At 42.8% G+C, this 13504-nt stretch overlaps 1 protein-coding gene across 1 annotated transcript in view; it reads right to left on the bottom strand.

Moving 5' to 3' along the window:
- The window catches only part of AMFR (autocrine motility factor receptor), a 34230-nt gene extending 21197 nt beyond the window's left edge, over positions 1-13033 (bottom strand). The window contains exons 1-7 of the mRNA XM_029924824.1: positions 12941-13033; positions 8628-8792; positions 7222-7374; positions 4160-4200; positions 3863-3995; positions 1237-1370; positions 313-423 (exon numbers count right to left, since the gene is read on the bottom strand). Coding sequence (XP_029780684.1) covers positions 313-423; positions 1237-1370; positions 3863-3995; positions 4160-4200; positions 7222-7374; positions 8628-8792; positions 12941-13003 — 800 coding nt within the window. The 5' untranslated portion in view covers positions 13004-13033. The remainder of the gene's footprint in view (positions 1-312; positions 424-1236; positions 1371-3862; positions 3996-4159; positions 4201-7221; positions 7375-8627; positions 8793-12940) is intronic.
- Positions 13034-13504: the final 471 nt, after the last annotated feature.

Here is a 13504-nt window from a genome sequence, read left to right as displayed (position 1 = left end):
CACGTTCTCCTGCCCCAGGGAGCGCATGAACCGTTCGAAGGCGGGGATTCCCCCATCCCTTTCTTTTAAATCTTACAAGCATACTTGTTCTACTTCAGAGCTTAAATTGATGAGGAGCAGACCCAGAAATTAAGATGGCGGACCTGTGAGTGGGGAACAGTCCTGCCACATAGGAAAGGGGCTGAGGGACAGAGGAGGACCACGCAAAGCTCCACCGAGCCCTCACCACCCGCTCCACGGCCAGTCTGAGGTAACGTCCCCCTCCTCTGCTGGGCCTAGTCGTGAGCCAAGCACAAAGACCTGTGTCCCTACTTGTGGAAAAGGTGTCCACAGGGCAGTTTCCTGGCGGCCTGCATGGAGTCCCAGCAGATGGCACAGTCGTCATTATTGACAGCCAGCTCCTCTGCGGTTGCCACCGCAAACCTGGAAAAGACACAGGGCGCCGTCAATTCCGCACACGTTCACGGAGGGCCGCTTTATAAACTCTGCCCTTCTGACACCAGTTATGGAGAATCTTGTTCTGTAAAATGTTCCCGACCATCAAAAATATTACAGCTGCTTTCTCTTCACAGCCCATCGAAGAGCAAGAAACTTACACACAGAAACTCTGTCTTAACAACAGCACCTCTTAGTTCCTTCCACATAACACACTAGCTAAAAATGACTTGAGAGAACATTCTGGGCAAACCCTCCAAACAGCCAAACTGTTCCCCCCGGACACAAAAAGGATACCCGATAATCTCACACCATGAGGCTTGGTTTACGCTCAGGCTGGTGAGGTTAAGAGAGGGTATGTGCGTAAACACACGAGTCAGGAGTAAGTGAGACCCTCTTCATCAAACCGAGGGCAGAAGACCAAGGAAGCTTCTGCTGAATAACGGTGATGATAAAACACAGTAAAACCACCGAGTATTTACTGAGTGGCTACTGCATTCCCATACGGTATCTGCATTGTCCCTGATCCCTCCCAACCGTTCCAGGGAGAAGGCTCTGCTATCACCCCTAGACCGGAAGCACCTGAGGCACAGAGATTTAAATAAGTTGCCCCCGAATCGCACAGCAACTACATGGGGATTCGCACCTAGCAGTCCTCAGGAGCCTCCACTTATTCTCCTCCCCATTCCGTAAACAGTTTACAAAGGCAGTTCGCGTGTAACCTGCGTGTAACCTGAGGCCCGTTACTCGGAAAGACCTGAAATGAGCGCACTTGGGCAACGCCGGCTCGCGCTCGCTCACCTGGCTTCCATGTTCCCAACCACACGCAAGTAGTTCTTGTGCCGCCGGATCCGACGCTGCACTTCGTGGAACAGGTAACGCAGCTGCATAAAGATGACCAAGCTGGCCATGGATAACCAGATGTTGCCAAATAACTGAACAAGCAGGACATGGAAGAGAATACAGCATCAGACGGACGTGAGCTCACCGGTGACGAAGGCGAGGTGTGGGACAGAAGCTCTTGCCGTTGGGAAAGCTGAACCGGAGCAATCTCTCGGGAAGCACATGCGTGTACTGACCTCACGACCGCAAACCACGCACGTGCTCTCTGGCCTTGCCAGTCTATCACCAGCTATCTTTTCTCAGGAACTAATCAGAAATTTAAAAGCTTTATGTACAAAGAAGTCCATCCATGCAGTTATAGAAAATAAAACCAGGAAATGAGCAAAAGGCCCAGTAGGAAAATAGGTTGGAAATTCATATAATGTAATGCTATATAGCCACTAATTATATTTATTATAGTTATGTATCAACATTATACAATATTTTATGTAAAACCTTTTAAAAGATTAATTACATGGGAAAATAAGCAAAACAGGCAGGATAGAACTACCTTCAAAGAACTAATATGTGGGGTGCCTGAGTGGCTTAGTCGGGTTAAGCAACTGACTCTTGATTTCGGCTCAAATCATGATCTCCCAGTTCATGAAATTGAACCCCATGCTGGGCATGGAGCCTGCTTAGGACTCTCTGTCTCTTTCCCTCTCTCTCTCCTCTGCCCTCCCTTGCTGTCTTTTTCTCAAAATAAAAAAAATAAATAAAAATTAAAAAAGAAAAGAACTGTGGGGGTGCCTGGGTGGCTCAGTCAGTTAAGCCTCCGACTTCGGCTCAGGTCATGACCTCATGTTTGTGGGTTCGAGCCCCGCGTCGGGTTCTGTGCTGATAAGCTCAGAGTCTGGAGTCTACTTCCGATTCTGTGTCTCCCTCTCTCTCTGCCCCTCCCCCTCTCATGCTCTGTCTCTCTCTGTATCAAAAATAAATAAAACATTAAAAAATATTTTAAAAAAAAAAGAACTGTGGCTAGCACAGGACAGTAGAGATAAATACATTAGCTAAAAATAAAGCAAAACTGAACTCCATGTCTAAAATACGATCACAATTTATGACTGGATATATCTGAATATAAAAAGAAACAAAAACATACAATAAAATGGTAACAGAGGCGCCTGGGTGGCTCAGTTAGTTAAGCGTCCAGCTTCAGCTCAGGTCATGATCTCACGGTTTGTGAGTTCAAGCCCCGCATCGGGCTCTCTACTGACAGCTCAGAGCCTGGAGCCTGCTTCAGAATCTGTATCTCCCTCTCTCTCTGACCCTCTCCTGCTCACACTGTCTCTGTCTCTCAAAAATAAATAAAAAACATTAAAAAATTAAAAAATAAATTAAATGGTATCAGTTATCTCTGGGTATTTGTTTTGGGGTGAGGAGATTTAAACAAAAACTACACATGTTTTTTTAAAGTATGTTTTCAAAGTTACTTTCAAAAAACAGACTTTGAAATGTCTTGAGCCGGGGCACCTGGGTAGCTCAGATGATTGAGGCGCTGACTTCGGCTCAGGTCATGATCTCAGTGTTTGTGGGTTTGAGCCCCATGTCGGACTCTGTGTTGACAGCTCAGAGCCTAGAGCCTGCTTTGGATTCTGTCTCTCCTGCTCTTTCTCTGCCCCTTACCCACTTGCACTCTTTTTCTTTCTCTCTCTCTCAAAAATAAATAATCCTTACAAAAAAATTTTTTAAGAAAAAAGGGGAAAAAAAAAAGGAAATATCCTGTGTTAGGATGCCTGGATGGCTGTTGGTTAAGCATCCAATACTTGATTTCAGCTCAGATCATGGTCTTGAGGTTCCTGAGATCCAGCTCCATGTCAGACTCCCTGTGCTGAGGGTGTGGAGCCTGCCTGGGATTCTCTCTCTCTGCCCCTCCCCAACTCGTGCTATGCATGCTCACTCTCTCTCTCTCTCTCTCTCTCTCAAAATAAATAAACTTAAAAAAAATTAAATGGTACAAGCACTAAAAAAGAAAAATAAATGTCCTGTGTGTAACCCAGTGATTTTTTAAATGCAACTTTAAGAGGCTTATAATCAATCAACTGCCCACCAATACACTGGTTCTCACCATCACTGAAGCAGATTTTCAAATTTCTTGCACACTAAAGTAAAATGTAAACAATCAGGTAGGAGGAGTTAAGTACAGGTGCTTTTTAATGTAAAGACGGAAAATTTGTGGATCCATGAAGTGGCTAACAGTGCATGAGCTCCCCTGACCCCTGACAAAGTAGCTGCTACGACAGCAGAAGTCATGGAAACTGTGCAGCACGCGTTCTAACTTCATGTTAGGAGGATTGTTAGTGACCTAGTGGAGTTAACTGAATGCCCTTGGGGGATCCGAGCAAACCCCTCCTTCAGCTGGGCTCCAGCCAAGACGCACGCCGTTGCTTTCCACCCAGTGGCAGAAAGACAGGGGGGTGCAGCTGCATTTATTTTTAGACTTGACGTCGTTTATCCACAAAGGTTGCATTTGCTAAGAACTAACCAGGGTTGCTGATTCTAAAATGCTTTGCGCTCTGTTAGCGCTCCTTCTGAGGAGTCTTACCAACATGTGAATATGGTGCATGAGGTCCAGGGACAGGAGCGTGAGCTCCATGACAAAATCTGTGTAATAGACATAGGTTCCTTTTCCTTCCCACGTCCCTTCATGGTTGAGGTCCCAGAGGTGAATTACGTATCTGCAGTGAACAGAGAAAAATCTTTTCAGTAATTACTGTTACACTTTTAATGTGGCTTCACGTGGTACAGTACGGTCCCATTTGGATAGATTTCATACAGGTTACATACTAAAATCGGCTGTAAGAACAGACCTCGATCACCTCCCTCCCCAATTTCTACTCACCGTAAAATCACATGAGCAGTCCTCACTGTCACAAGAAGAGACTACAAAGAAAGGTATATTTTTTCTTTTTAGTAAAATTTCTAACTGCTCAGGCCAAACTTACTTTTACAAACAGATAAAAGACAATCATTTCTCAGTTCAATTAAAAAGCCACTTTATTCAAGGGACCTTTCGGGAACAGGATGAATGTGGCCAGAAGGTACAAACTTTCAGTTACAGGTAGGTAAGGACTGGCGATGTCATGTACAGCTATTTTTTTTTTTTTCCTGCTTCAACTACAGTTTTTACCAAGTACTTTTTTTCTGCTTCAAATTTTCACATAGTGTTTTCATGACCTAGAAACCCCACTTTTATTGAGCCTTCTCTGTTAATAGGTGACAACCGATTACACTTGTCCATCTCCTGGGGATGCCTTTTATAGTCTTGAGGTTCATGCTAGTGGTGTGACAGTCACTTCTATTTTGTACAGCAGGAAGTCACCATCACCAAGTACCTCAAAGGGCGTTTGAAGACCTGGTGATCCTATACCCGGAGACTAGTTTAGGAGCCACAGTCTGAGAGGAGTACCTGCTCTCGACAACGTGACACTTCCTGCACTCCCTCTGCCCACACAGAAGAAGGAAGAAAATAAAATAAGCCCTTCGTAGAACTTTGTATTAAATAAATATTATTTATATTAAATAAATAAATGAATTAAATTGATATTAAAAAAAAGTCCTCGACTACCAGAATAGAACTACTACATTGTTTGAGATTTGGAAATTCTAATTTATAAATGAAAAATATTTTACAAACAGAAACACTATAAATAGAAAAATATAATTAAGTTCAAAACATAAAATCTTTAACATGACAAATTATCTTAAAAAATCAATAGCAATGAATTAAAATAAGGGGCATCTGGGTGGCTCAGCTGGATGAGCATTTGACTTTGGCTCAGGTCATGATCTTGCAGTTCTTGAGTTCAAGCCCCGTGTCGGGCTCTGTGCTGACAGCTCAGAGCCTGAAGCCTGCTTCGGATTCTGTGTCTCCCTCTCTCTCTGCCTCTTTCCTTCTCTCTTACTCTTTGTCTCTCAAAAATTAACAAACATTTTAAAAAATTAAAAACAGGGGTGCCTGGGTGGCTCAGTCAGTTAAGCGTCCGACTTCGGCTTAAGTCATGATCTCACGGTTTGTGGGTTCAAGCCCTGCATCAGGCTCTGGGCTGACAGCTAGCTCAGAGCCTGGAGCCTGTCTTCAGATTTTGTGTCTGTGTCTCCCTCTCTCTCTCTGACCCTGCCCTGCTCATGCTGTCTCTCTCTCTCTCAAAAATAAATACAACTTTTAAAAAAACCCAAAATAAAATAAAAATATGTATAATCCAATAGGCCTAATTTAAATGTCTTTATTTTTAAGTATACCTTTTCCAAAGTTTGGCCTACCATTAAAAGTAAAGGGGGCCTGGGTTGCTCAGTCAGTTAAGTGTCTGACTCTTGATTTTGGCTCAGGTCATGATCTCATGATTTTAAGATCAATCCCTAAATTAGCCTCTATGCTCATGGAATCCACATAAGATATTCTCTCTCTCTCTCTCCCCCACACACATACTCCCTCTCTTAAAAAAAAAAAAAAAAAGCAAGAAAACCAGAGTATCATGCAATGGTTTTTTATAATAAAATAAATTTAAAGCAAATTAGTAACAAAAATCAGTGCAAAAATACTTTTAAACAGATATTTTCAGGAGAAGTATACATATGCAGAAAGTATTCAACTAGAATTGCAAATGTTTTTACTAAGTAGTTAAATGCTCCTTTACTAACTTTCCTTACACTACATTATATTCTGAAATCAATGCTATTAAGCAAAAAATAATTTTTTTTGTTTATTTATATTTTAAAGTAAACTACCCCCAATGTGGGGCTCAAACTCAGAATCTCAAGATCAAGAGTCACACAGTCTACCAACTGACCCAGCCAGGCATTCTAATAAATTTTAACCCTATTCTAACAAACTCCCAAAAAGTGGTTCAAATTTAGTGTTTTGATATTAGCTAATTAGCTTTAATAATCAATTATTTCATTCTTTTTCATTAATTGTACCAATTATGGTAAAGATAAAAGTATTTTGCCTTTGGTCTGAGGAAAAAAGCAAATATAGCAACTGAATATAAAGACATCCAAAAAGTTTTTATTTTTTAAGTTTATTTATTTTGAGAGAGAGAGAGAGAGAGAGAGAGTATGTGTGTGTGTACACATACCAGCAGGGTAGGGGGAGAGAAAGAGAGAGAGAGAGAGAGTATGTGTGTGTGTATACATACCAGCAGGGTAGGGGTGAGGGGGAGAGAGAGAGAGAGAGAGAGAGAGAGAGAGAGAGAGAGAGAGAGAGAGAGAGAGAGAATCCCAAGCAGGCTCTGCACTGTCAACACAGAGCCCGATACAGGGCTCAAACTCACACACCATGAATCAAAACCAACTAAGCCACCCAGGAGCCCCCCAAATTTTTATTTCTAATGAAAAAAGTTAGTATATTCAGAAAGGCTTAAAAGGTAAATTTAAAATATACATGTATGTCTCAGATTATTCTTCTAAAATAAAAAATAGTGTATTTATGTTGTTCTGTAAAGCCTTAATTTATGTCCTACCTAAAAAAAAAAAAAAACAACCCAATTAGAGAGTATCTCCTTTTCAATCCCCAGCCATCAGTGTTCACTACCAGGGGGGTCACAGGGCTTGCAGGGCACCACCGTCCACGCTGGAATCCTAAACAATTCACTGCACCCTCTATGCCTGTTTCCCCATTCATAAATAGGAATAATAAAATGAGCCAATACACATAAGGTATTTAGAGCAATCCCCAGCATACAATAGGTGCTATATAAATGTTCGCACAAAGAATTACTTTTTATCACGCTTTAGCAAGGATTACATGAAATAACACATTTTTCCCTTCAATATCAGTATCCAACACATGGAATTCAAAATATGCTTGGTAACACAAAAAACCAAATATCCCCCAATCTGGGTGAAAATAATCTGACAAGGACCCTCTCGCTTCCCTGAAAACATCCTGGAGTCTGATCTTACCTCCGCTGCCATGAAGGCCAGCGTGTGCGTCCCGTGGGTGAAGCCGGTGACACAGCAGACGACTGCTAATCCACAGCAAGAAAGCAGCATCGCAATCAACAGAGACAGCACTCGCCCGTGGCTGCTCATGGGTGTGGTGGGGGAGAAGGAGAGCTGAACAGAGCGAGACAGGAGAAGGAAGCTCACTGCAGTGTTAAGCGTCACTGAGAAAACTCAAGGTTAATCTGGGCGTCTTTGCTCAGGAATCTGTGTTTAGCTGCTTGGCCAAATGCAACGCACAGAAAAGCTAAATAGGGGCATGAGCTGGTATTAAAGAGATCTGTATTACTTAATTTACAGAAAGTAATAAAATGCATTATATTTTCATCTCAAATTCTCTGGATCCTCCTCCCACTGGTAAGAGGATCAGGAGAAGTGCTCTCCGAGCAACTTTCCAAAGGTATGTCATTCTCTTTTTCAACGTTCAGCAGCACTCCCGACTGCACCATGTTCTGTTGCATTTCTTTCTGGATCTTGCTCTAGAGCCCTCCTCCTGAAAATTCACTTGGAGAACGTTCGTACAGTATTTAGGGCTGGGACAAGTGAAATGTAATCCAGGTGCAGAGCACCTAGATCCCTGTGCTAGGTTAACAGTGTCCAAGGCGAGGCCACGGCCAGGGACAAAAGCCTGGGACTGGGGCTCTGAGCAGGAGGGTGGAGACAGCAAACCAGTTAGGGAGGTTGGGCACTCCTGTTCTTGACGCCATAAGGGCTTTCAGACTGAGATGAACTCACACAGATGGGCAAGGACTTCCGGGACCAGGGGCAAACGAGGCCCCGGAGTGGGTTTACCTGAGGGGCAAAACTGTAGGTGTGAATTTCCCAAGGATCCATGACATGAGTTCAGGTGCCCTACAGAGTGCGGGTTCCCCTGCACAGCTCTGATCTGAGGTGGAGAGGCAGATCCTGTACCCGGAGAAGGAGTCACTTGTCCCTGGACCCAGGAATCCAAGAGAGCTAATGGAGTCCTGGCCCAAGGGTGGAAACAGTGTAAACTAGTCAGTAGGAAGGCTCTAAGAATCAGAGAAAAAATGGAAGGAGACTAGAACAGAATATATCTGGAAGAGAGCTGCGTCTTTTCAGTTTATATATTAAGATTTCCTTGAGCTGTGATCAGAACAGTTTGTGTAGGTGAACCGAGCCCCCCTGGGCTGTAACGGAACATGCCACTGGGGAGGGGAGGGAGCCCCCGGATGAGACATGTTCCCACATTCCTTGGCTGCTGCCGAAGTTCCTCAAGAAACAGGCAGTGGCTACCTGATGAGGAGCCTTGCCTGGAGACCTCCCTTCACGGCTCCTTCATCTCACACAATCCAAACCCGGCAAACATGGGACTCAGCAAGCGAAAAGCATGGCTAACAACTCACATATTCAAATCGGTCCTTGCAGAGTTGAACCATCAGATGCAGAAATACAAGTCCAGCAAACCAGAGGCACCACATGACCACCTCTTCCACTGTTTGGACATTCAGCACTCCAAAAATGAAAATGAACTTGTAGAAAATAAAATTCCAAAACTTGTCTTTGAGGTGCTAAAAAGAAAAACATTTATAAAGGTGAGTACTATTACCTCTAACCCAATTACGAGAAGTTAACGTAATGAAACCTGGCTTCCCTGGAGAAAATATTCTATATTCAGCTTTCTAATATATGTCCACACGAAATTACAAGGTAAAGAAAAAAAATAAACCCACTGAAGAATAATAGTAAAACTTTTGGAAAGTAATTTGTAGACTTTGGATTGTAACCCTGTCAGTTATAAGATTGTAGCCATTAAAAGGGGAGTGATATTAGTCTAGGACCTTATATACTAAGAATAATATACTTCCAACACAAATTTAAAAAAATGTTAAAACTACAAGTATCATTTCTAATACTTTTGTTCTCAGTACTCTTTCTTTTTTTTTTTTTTATGGTTTTTATTTTATTTTTGAGAGACAGAGACAGCGTGAGCAGGGGAGGGTCAGAGAGAGAGGGAGACACAGAATCGGAAGCAGGCTCCAGGCTCTGAGCTAGCTGTCAGCACAGAGCCCGACGCGGGGCTCAAACCCACGAACCGTGAGATCTTGACCTGAGTTGAAGCCGGGCGCTTAACCGACTGAGCCACCCAGGCGCCCCTTGTTCTCAGTACTCTTAAAACAAATAGTAGAAAAGATTAAACAACATATGCTCACTGGCCAGCCTATAATCCATAGGAAAACTAAAACAAAAATGATGCCTTAGCATTTTTATGCGTTTTTCTTGTCTTCTTCCTAATGTGCAAAAACATCAATTTTTGTACGTTGCTTTATTTCACTTATTGTGAGAACCTTACCAATGTGAGCAAATAAACTGTGAATACACCATTTTAGTGGTTACACATAGACAATGAAAACAGCTTCAACCAATACTGTTGGATATTGTGTGATATCCAACAATATTACAATGAATATCTTTGCAGGAATTTCTATTTCTTCAGCATTATGAAGTCAAGGGTAACAAGTGTTTTTAGGGTTTCTGGTGAGTACCATTCACCTGGTTTCCCAAGAAGTTGATAAATGTGCTCTCCGAGCAGTGAGTTCAAGCCCTACATCGGGCTCGGTGCTCTGTGGTGACAGCTGGGAGCCTGGAGCAGCTTCAGATTCTGTGTCTCCCTCTCTCTCTGCCCCTCCCCCAACTCTCTCTATCTCTCTTTCTCTCTCTCTCAAAAATAAACATTAAAAAAAAGAAAATCTTCACTACCCTGAAGAAAAAGGGCAAGGAGGGGAGTTTAGCCATCAGATATTAAAATACACTATCAATCCATCTGTGGGAGGGGTGGGAACTGAGGAAAGAAGAATGAAATAGGACTTTTAGGTATATTTGTATCAACTGTTCTGAGTCATATAAATCTTCTGCAAACTCAAACAACTGAAACAGAAAACAAAACTGAACAGAAACAGAAATAATGGAGTCTCAATGTGTAACAAGTGAATGACTATGGAGAGATAAGAACTCTTTTGAGAACTTTTTACACACTGTACGCTGTACATTTGCATGGAGAATAAATGGAACTAGGAATCTTTGGTGAAGGTTTGTTTTCAGATGGGGCACAGTTAAAGTACAAGGTGAACCCAGGCCATCCCGTGCTGGGTTTGGAATCTTCACCCCACCATCGATCTGCCGTGCAACTTGGGACACGTCACGTAACGTGCCTGTGCTTTGGTCTCCCCATCCTGGGCCTTATTACCCCGGGATCAACCCTCACAGAATTGTGGGAGGAACTAAACACGCGCACCGTGCTTGGAGATGTGCCGCAGTAGGCGTTAATGTGCTTTAAAAAAATTCCATGTTCTAAACCTCCACCCCTTTTTACCCCATTTTCAAGACTCAGTGTCTTTGCCTCTAACATGACTCTATTTCTTGAACTTCCTTGAACCACCTACGGAGCAAACCTGTGTCAGTTCTGCAGCGTTCCAACTCAAACTGGTGCTTGATAAACTGTACTGGATGACATTCATCAGAAAATAACACAGTGGTGGGAACAGCATGACAACATAATGTGTATAGAGATGCTGAATCACTGTGTTGTGCACCTGAAACTAAGGTAACTGTGTGTGCCACCTACAGTCAAAGGTTTAAACAAATAAATACATGAAATGAAAGACGTGATGTCTACTGAAAAACTGAAAGCAGAATAACAAATGTGCCTGTTACCTCTAGGTATTGTAAAAGTCTCTCTAATGCTCCAAGGTTATGTTTTCTGTCAATTCTGAACCAATAACTTTAACATTTTAGGAACACGAAAACCACTGGTGCCAGGTCAACCCACCAGCACTGAAACGGCTTGCCTGGGCCTGACCAACTTCTGGCCTGCAAGTCAGAAGATTTTCTTCAAAAGGAAAGACGCATTGGGGCACCTGGGTGACTCAGTCAGCTAAGCATCCAGTTTGGGCCCACGCCATGATCCCACGGTTTGTGAATTTGAGTCCGACATCAGGCTCTCTGTTGTTAGCACAGAGCCTGCTTCAGATCCTCTGCCCACCCCTCTCTCTGGCCTCCCTCCCTCGTACTCACTCTCTAACATAAATAAACATTTTAAAAAGAAAGACAGAAAAAAAGGAAGAAGCATCAAGAGGAGCTTTTTGTATCCCACCAAAAAACCAACAATCTATTGATGCCATTTGGGAGACCTCGGGGGGACCTTGGTATTTTGGAGGAAGTGCTCACTACTCACTAATGAAAACTCTGGGAGAACAAACAGTCCTGCTCATAACAGCATCCAAGGGCTCAACCACACAGTTGCCTCACTTCAGCACTGAACTAGGACCTCAGCTGATTTGGTAATAGGGGACTTGGGTTGAAAGGGTCAAGAGTGAGACCAATGTAGGTTCACGCACCAGGTTCCTGTGTCTTCTCGCCGGAGGAAGATAAAGTGAAACATAGTTCTGTTTGTAAGGCTGGTTCTAAATTCTTATTTTAAAACACACCATTCTTGGAGCACCTGGGTGGCTGAGTTGGTTAAGCATCTGACTTCAGCTCAGATCATGATTTCATGGTTCATGAGTTCAAGCCCCGCATCAGGCTTTGCACTGACAGCTCAGAGCCCTGGAGTCTGTTTCTGATTCTGTGTCTCTCTCTCTGCCCCTCCCTTGCTCATGCTCTGTTTCTCCCTGTCTCTCAAAAAATAAATAAAAGTTAAAAAAAAATTTTTTAACAAAAAACAAGCAAACAAAAAACAAACCCACACCATTCTACATTCTACACTAAATTCCTTGGAGGACTGCCAATCTGTACAGGACACTTGTGACACATTCTTTCTCAGAAGCATGTCCTGTTCCTATACGTGTATATTCTGGGAGTAATGCTCCAATGCCAGGCTCCCCCTCCTGAAACGAGAACAAGTCACCTAACTGTCTGCTTCTGGAACGATGAATCTTAATTTACTTTTCCAAAGGGAAAAACTTAAATCTCTCAGTAAATTCGTTTGGAAAGGAACTCCTATCCTAAAGAGTGGTATTTACTACTATTCAAACTAAAATAAATCTATGCTTCTTTTAACACTACATTCATGAAAGTCTTGAGGAAAACAGCTATAAAGAACAATATCAGGACAACTTGGCTACAATGAATATGGACTGCGGATTACAGGAAGTATTTTATCATTGCTAAGTTTCCTGATTTTGATCACTGTGCTATGGCTACATAAGAAAATGTCCTTGCTCTTGGGAGGTACATACTGAAGTATCTGGGCATAGAAGGGGATGATGTCCACAACTTACTTTCAAATGGATCAGAAAATATACATATAATATAAATAAAAGGTAAATGTTAATGCAAATGGCAGAGAATGTTGGCAACTGTGAATCTGGATACAGGTGTCTGGAAGTTCTTCAGAGTATTCAAGCAAACTTTCTGTAAGTTTAAAATTATACCAAACCCAGGGGTGCCTGGGTGGCTCAGCTGGTTGAGCGTCCGACTTCAGCTCAGGTCATGATCTTGCCGTTCACGAGTTCAAGCCCCGCGTCAGGCTCTGTGCTGACAGCTCAGAGCCTAGAACCTACTTCAGATTCTGTTTCTCCCTCTCCCTCTGCCCCTCCCCAGCTTGTAGTCTCTCTCTCAAAAATAAATAAACATTAAAAAATTAAAAGGATACCAAACACACAGTTAAAAAAAAAAGAAAATCTGGTCTCTAGAATCCATCCTTGCCATTTGGACTTACCTGTCTCTCGCTCACTCGAAGGGGGCCAAACACAATACACTGGATTAGCTTAGCCACCAACATCAAAACACAGCAAGCAGTATTTACTAGAACCTGTTCACAAACCAAAGAAAGAAAGTTTATTTTCTCCTGCTAAAAAATAAAAGCAGCTCTAAAAATTTTGAATTAGAAATTCAGCAATCATTTCTAATGACTGAGCCTCTCCGGTTCCCTACCAACACAAGTTTCATTCGAAGAGGCACACTTTTATGAGTGGTGGGAAGAGAGCTGAGGAGTGGGGAGGCGAGGCCCCTGCTTCCCAGTTAAGTCAGAGCCCTGACCCCATACGCCGTCCAGCAGGCCACCTTCCCCTCAGTCTTTCTTGACCTGTGTGGTAAACTGTGTACTGAATGTACTAAGCTGTATGCACCTTGTAAGCCATAGGTATCTCCTAGGACATCACTTCCCACATTAAGATTTTGAAGAAAACTTTGCTAGAAATTGAAGTTAGCATGAACTAAAATCCAGCACCCAAGTATCCTGCTCTGCCCTGCCAAAAGGAATAGCAGGTGAAGAGAGGGTTGA

Source organism: Suricata suricatta, chromosome 16 (genome assembly GCF_006229205.1).
Source record: "Suricata suricatta isolate VVHF042 chromosome 16, meerkat_22Aug2017_6uvM2_HiC, whole genome shotgun sequence".
NCBI lineage: Eukaryota > Metazoa > Chordata > Mammalia > Carnivora > Herpestidae > Suricata > Suricata suricatta.
The sequence above is the reverse complement of the archived record's forward strand: the minus strand, read 5'-3'. Positions and strand labels throughout refer to the sequence as shown.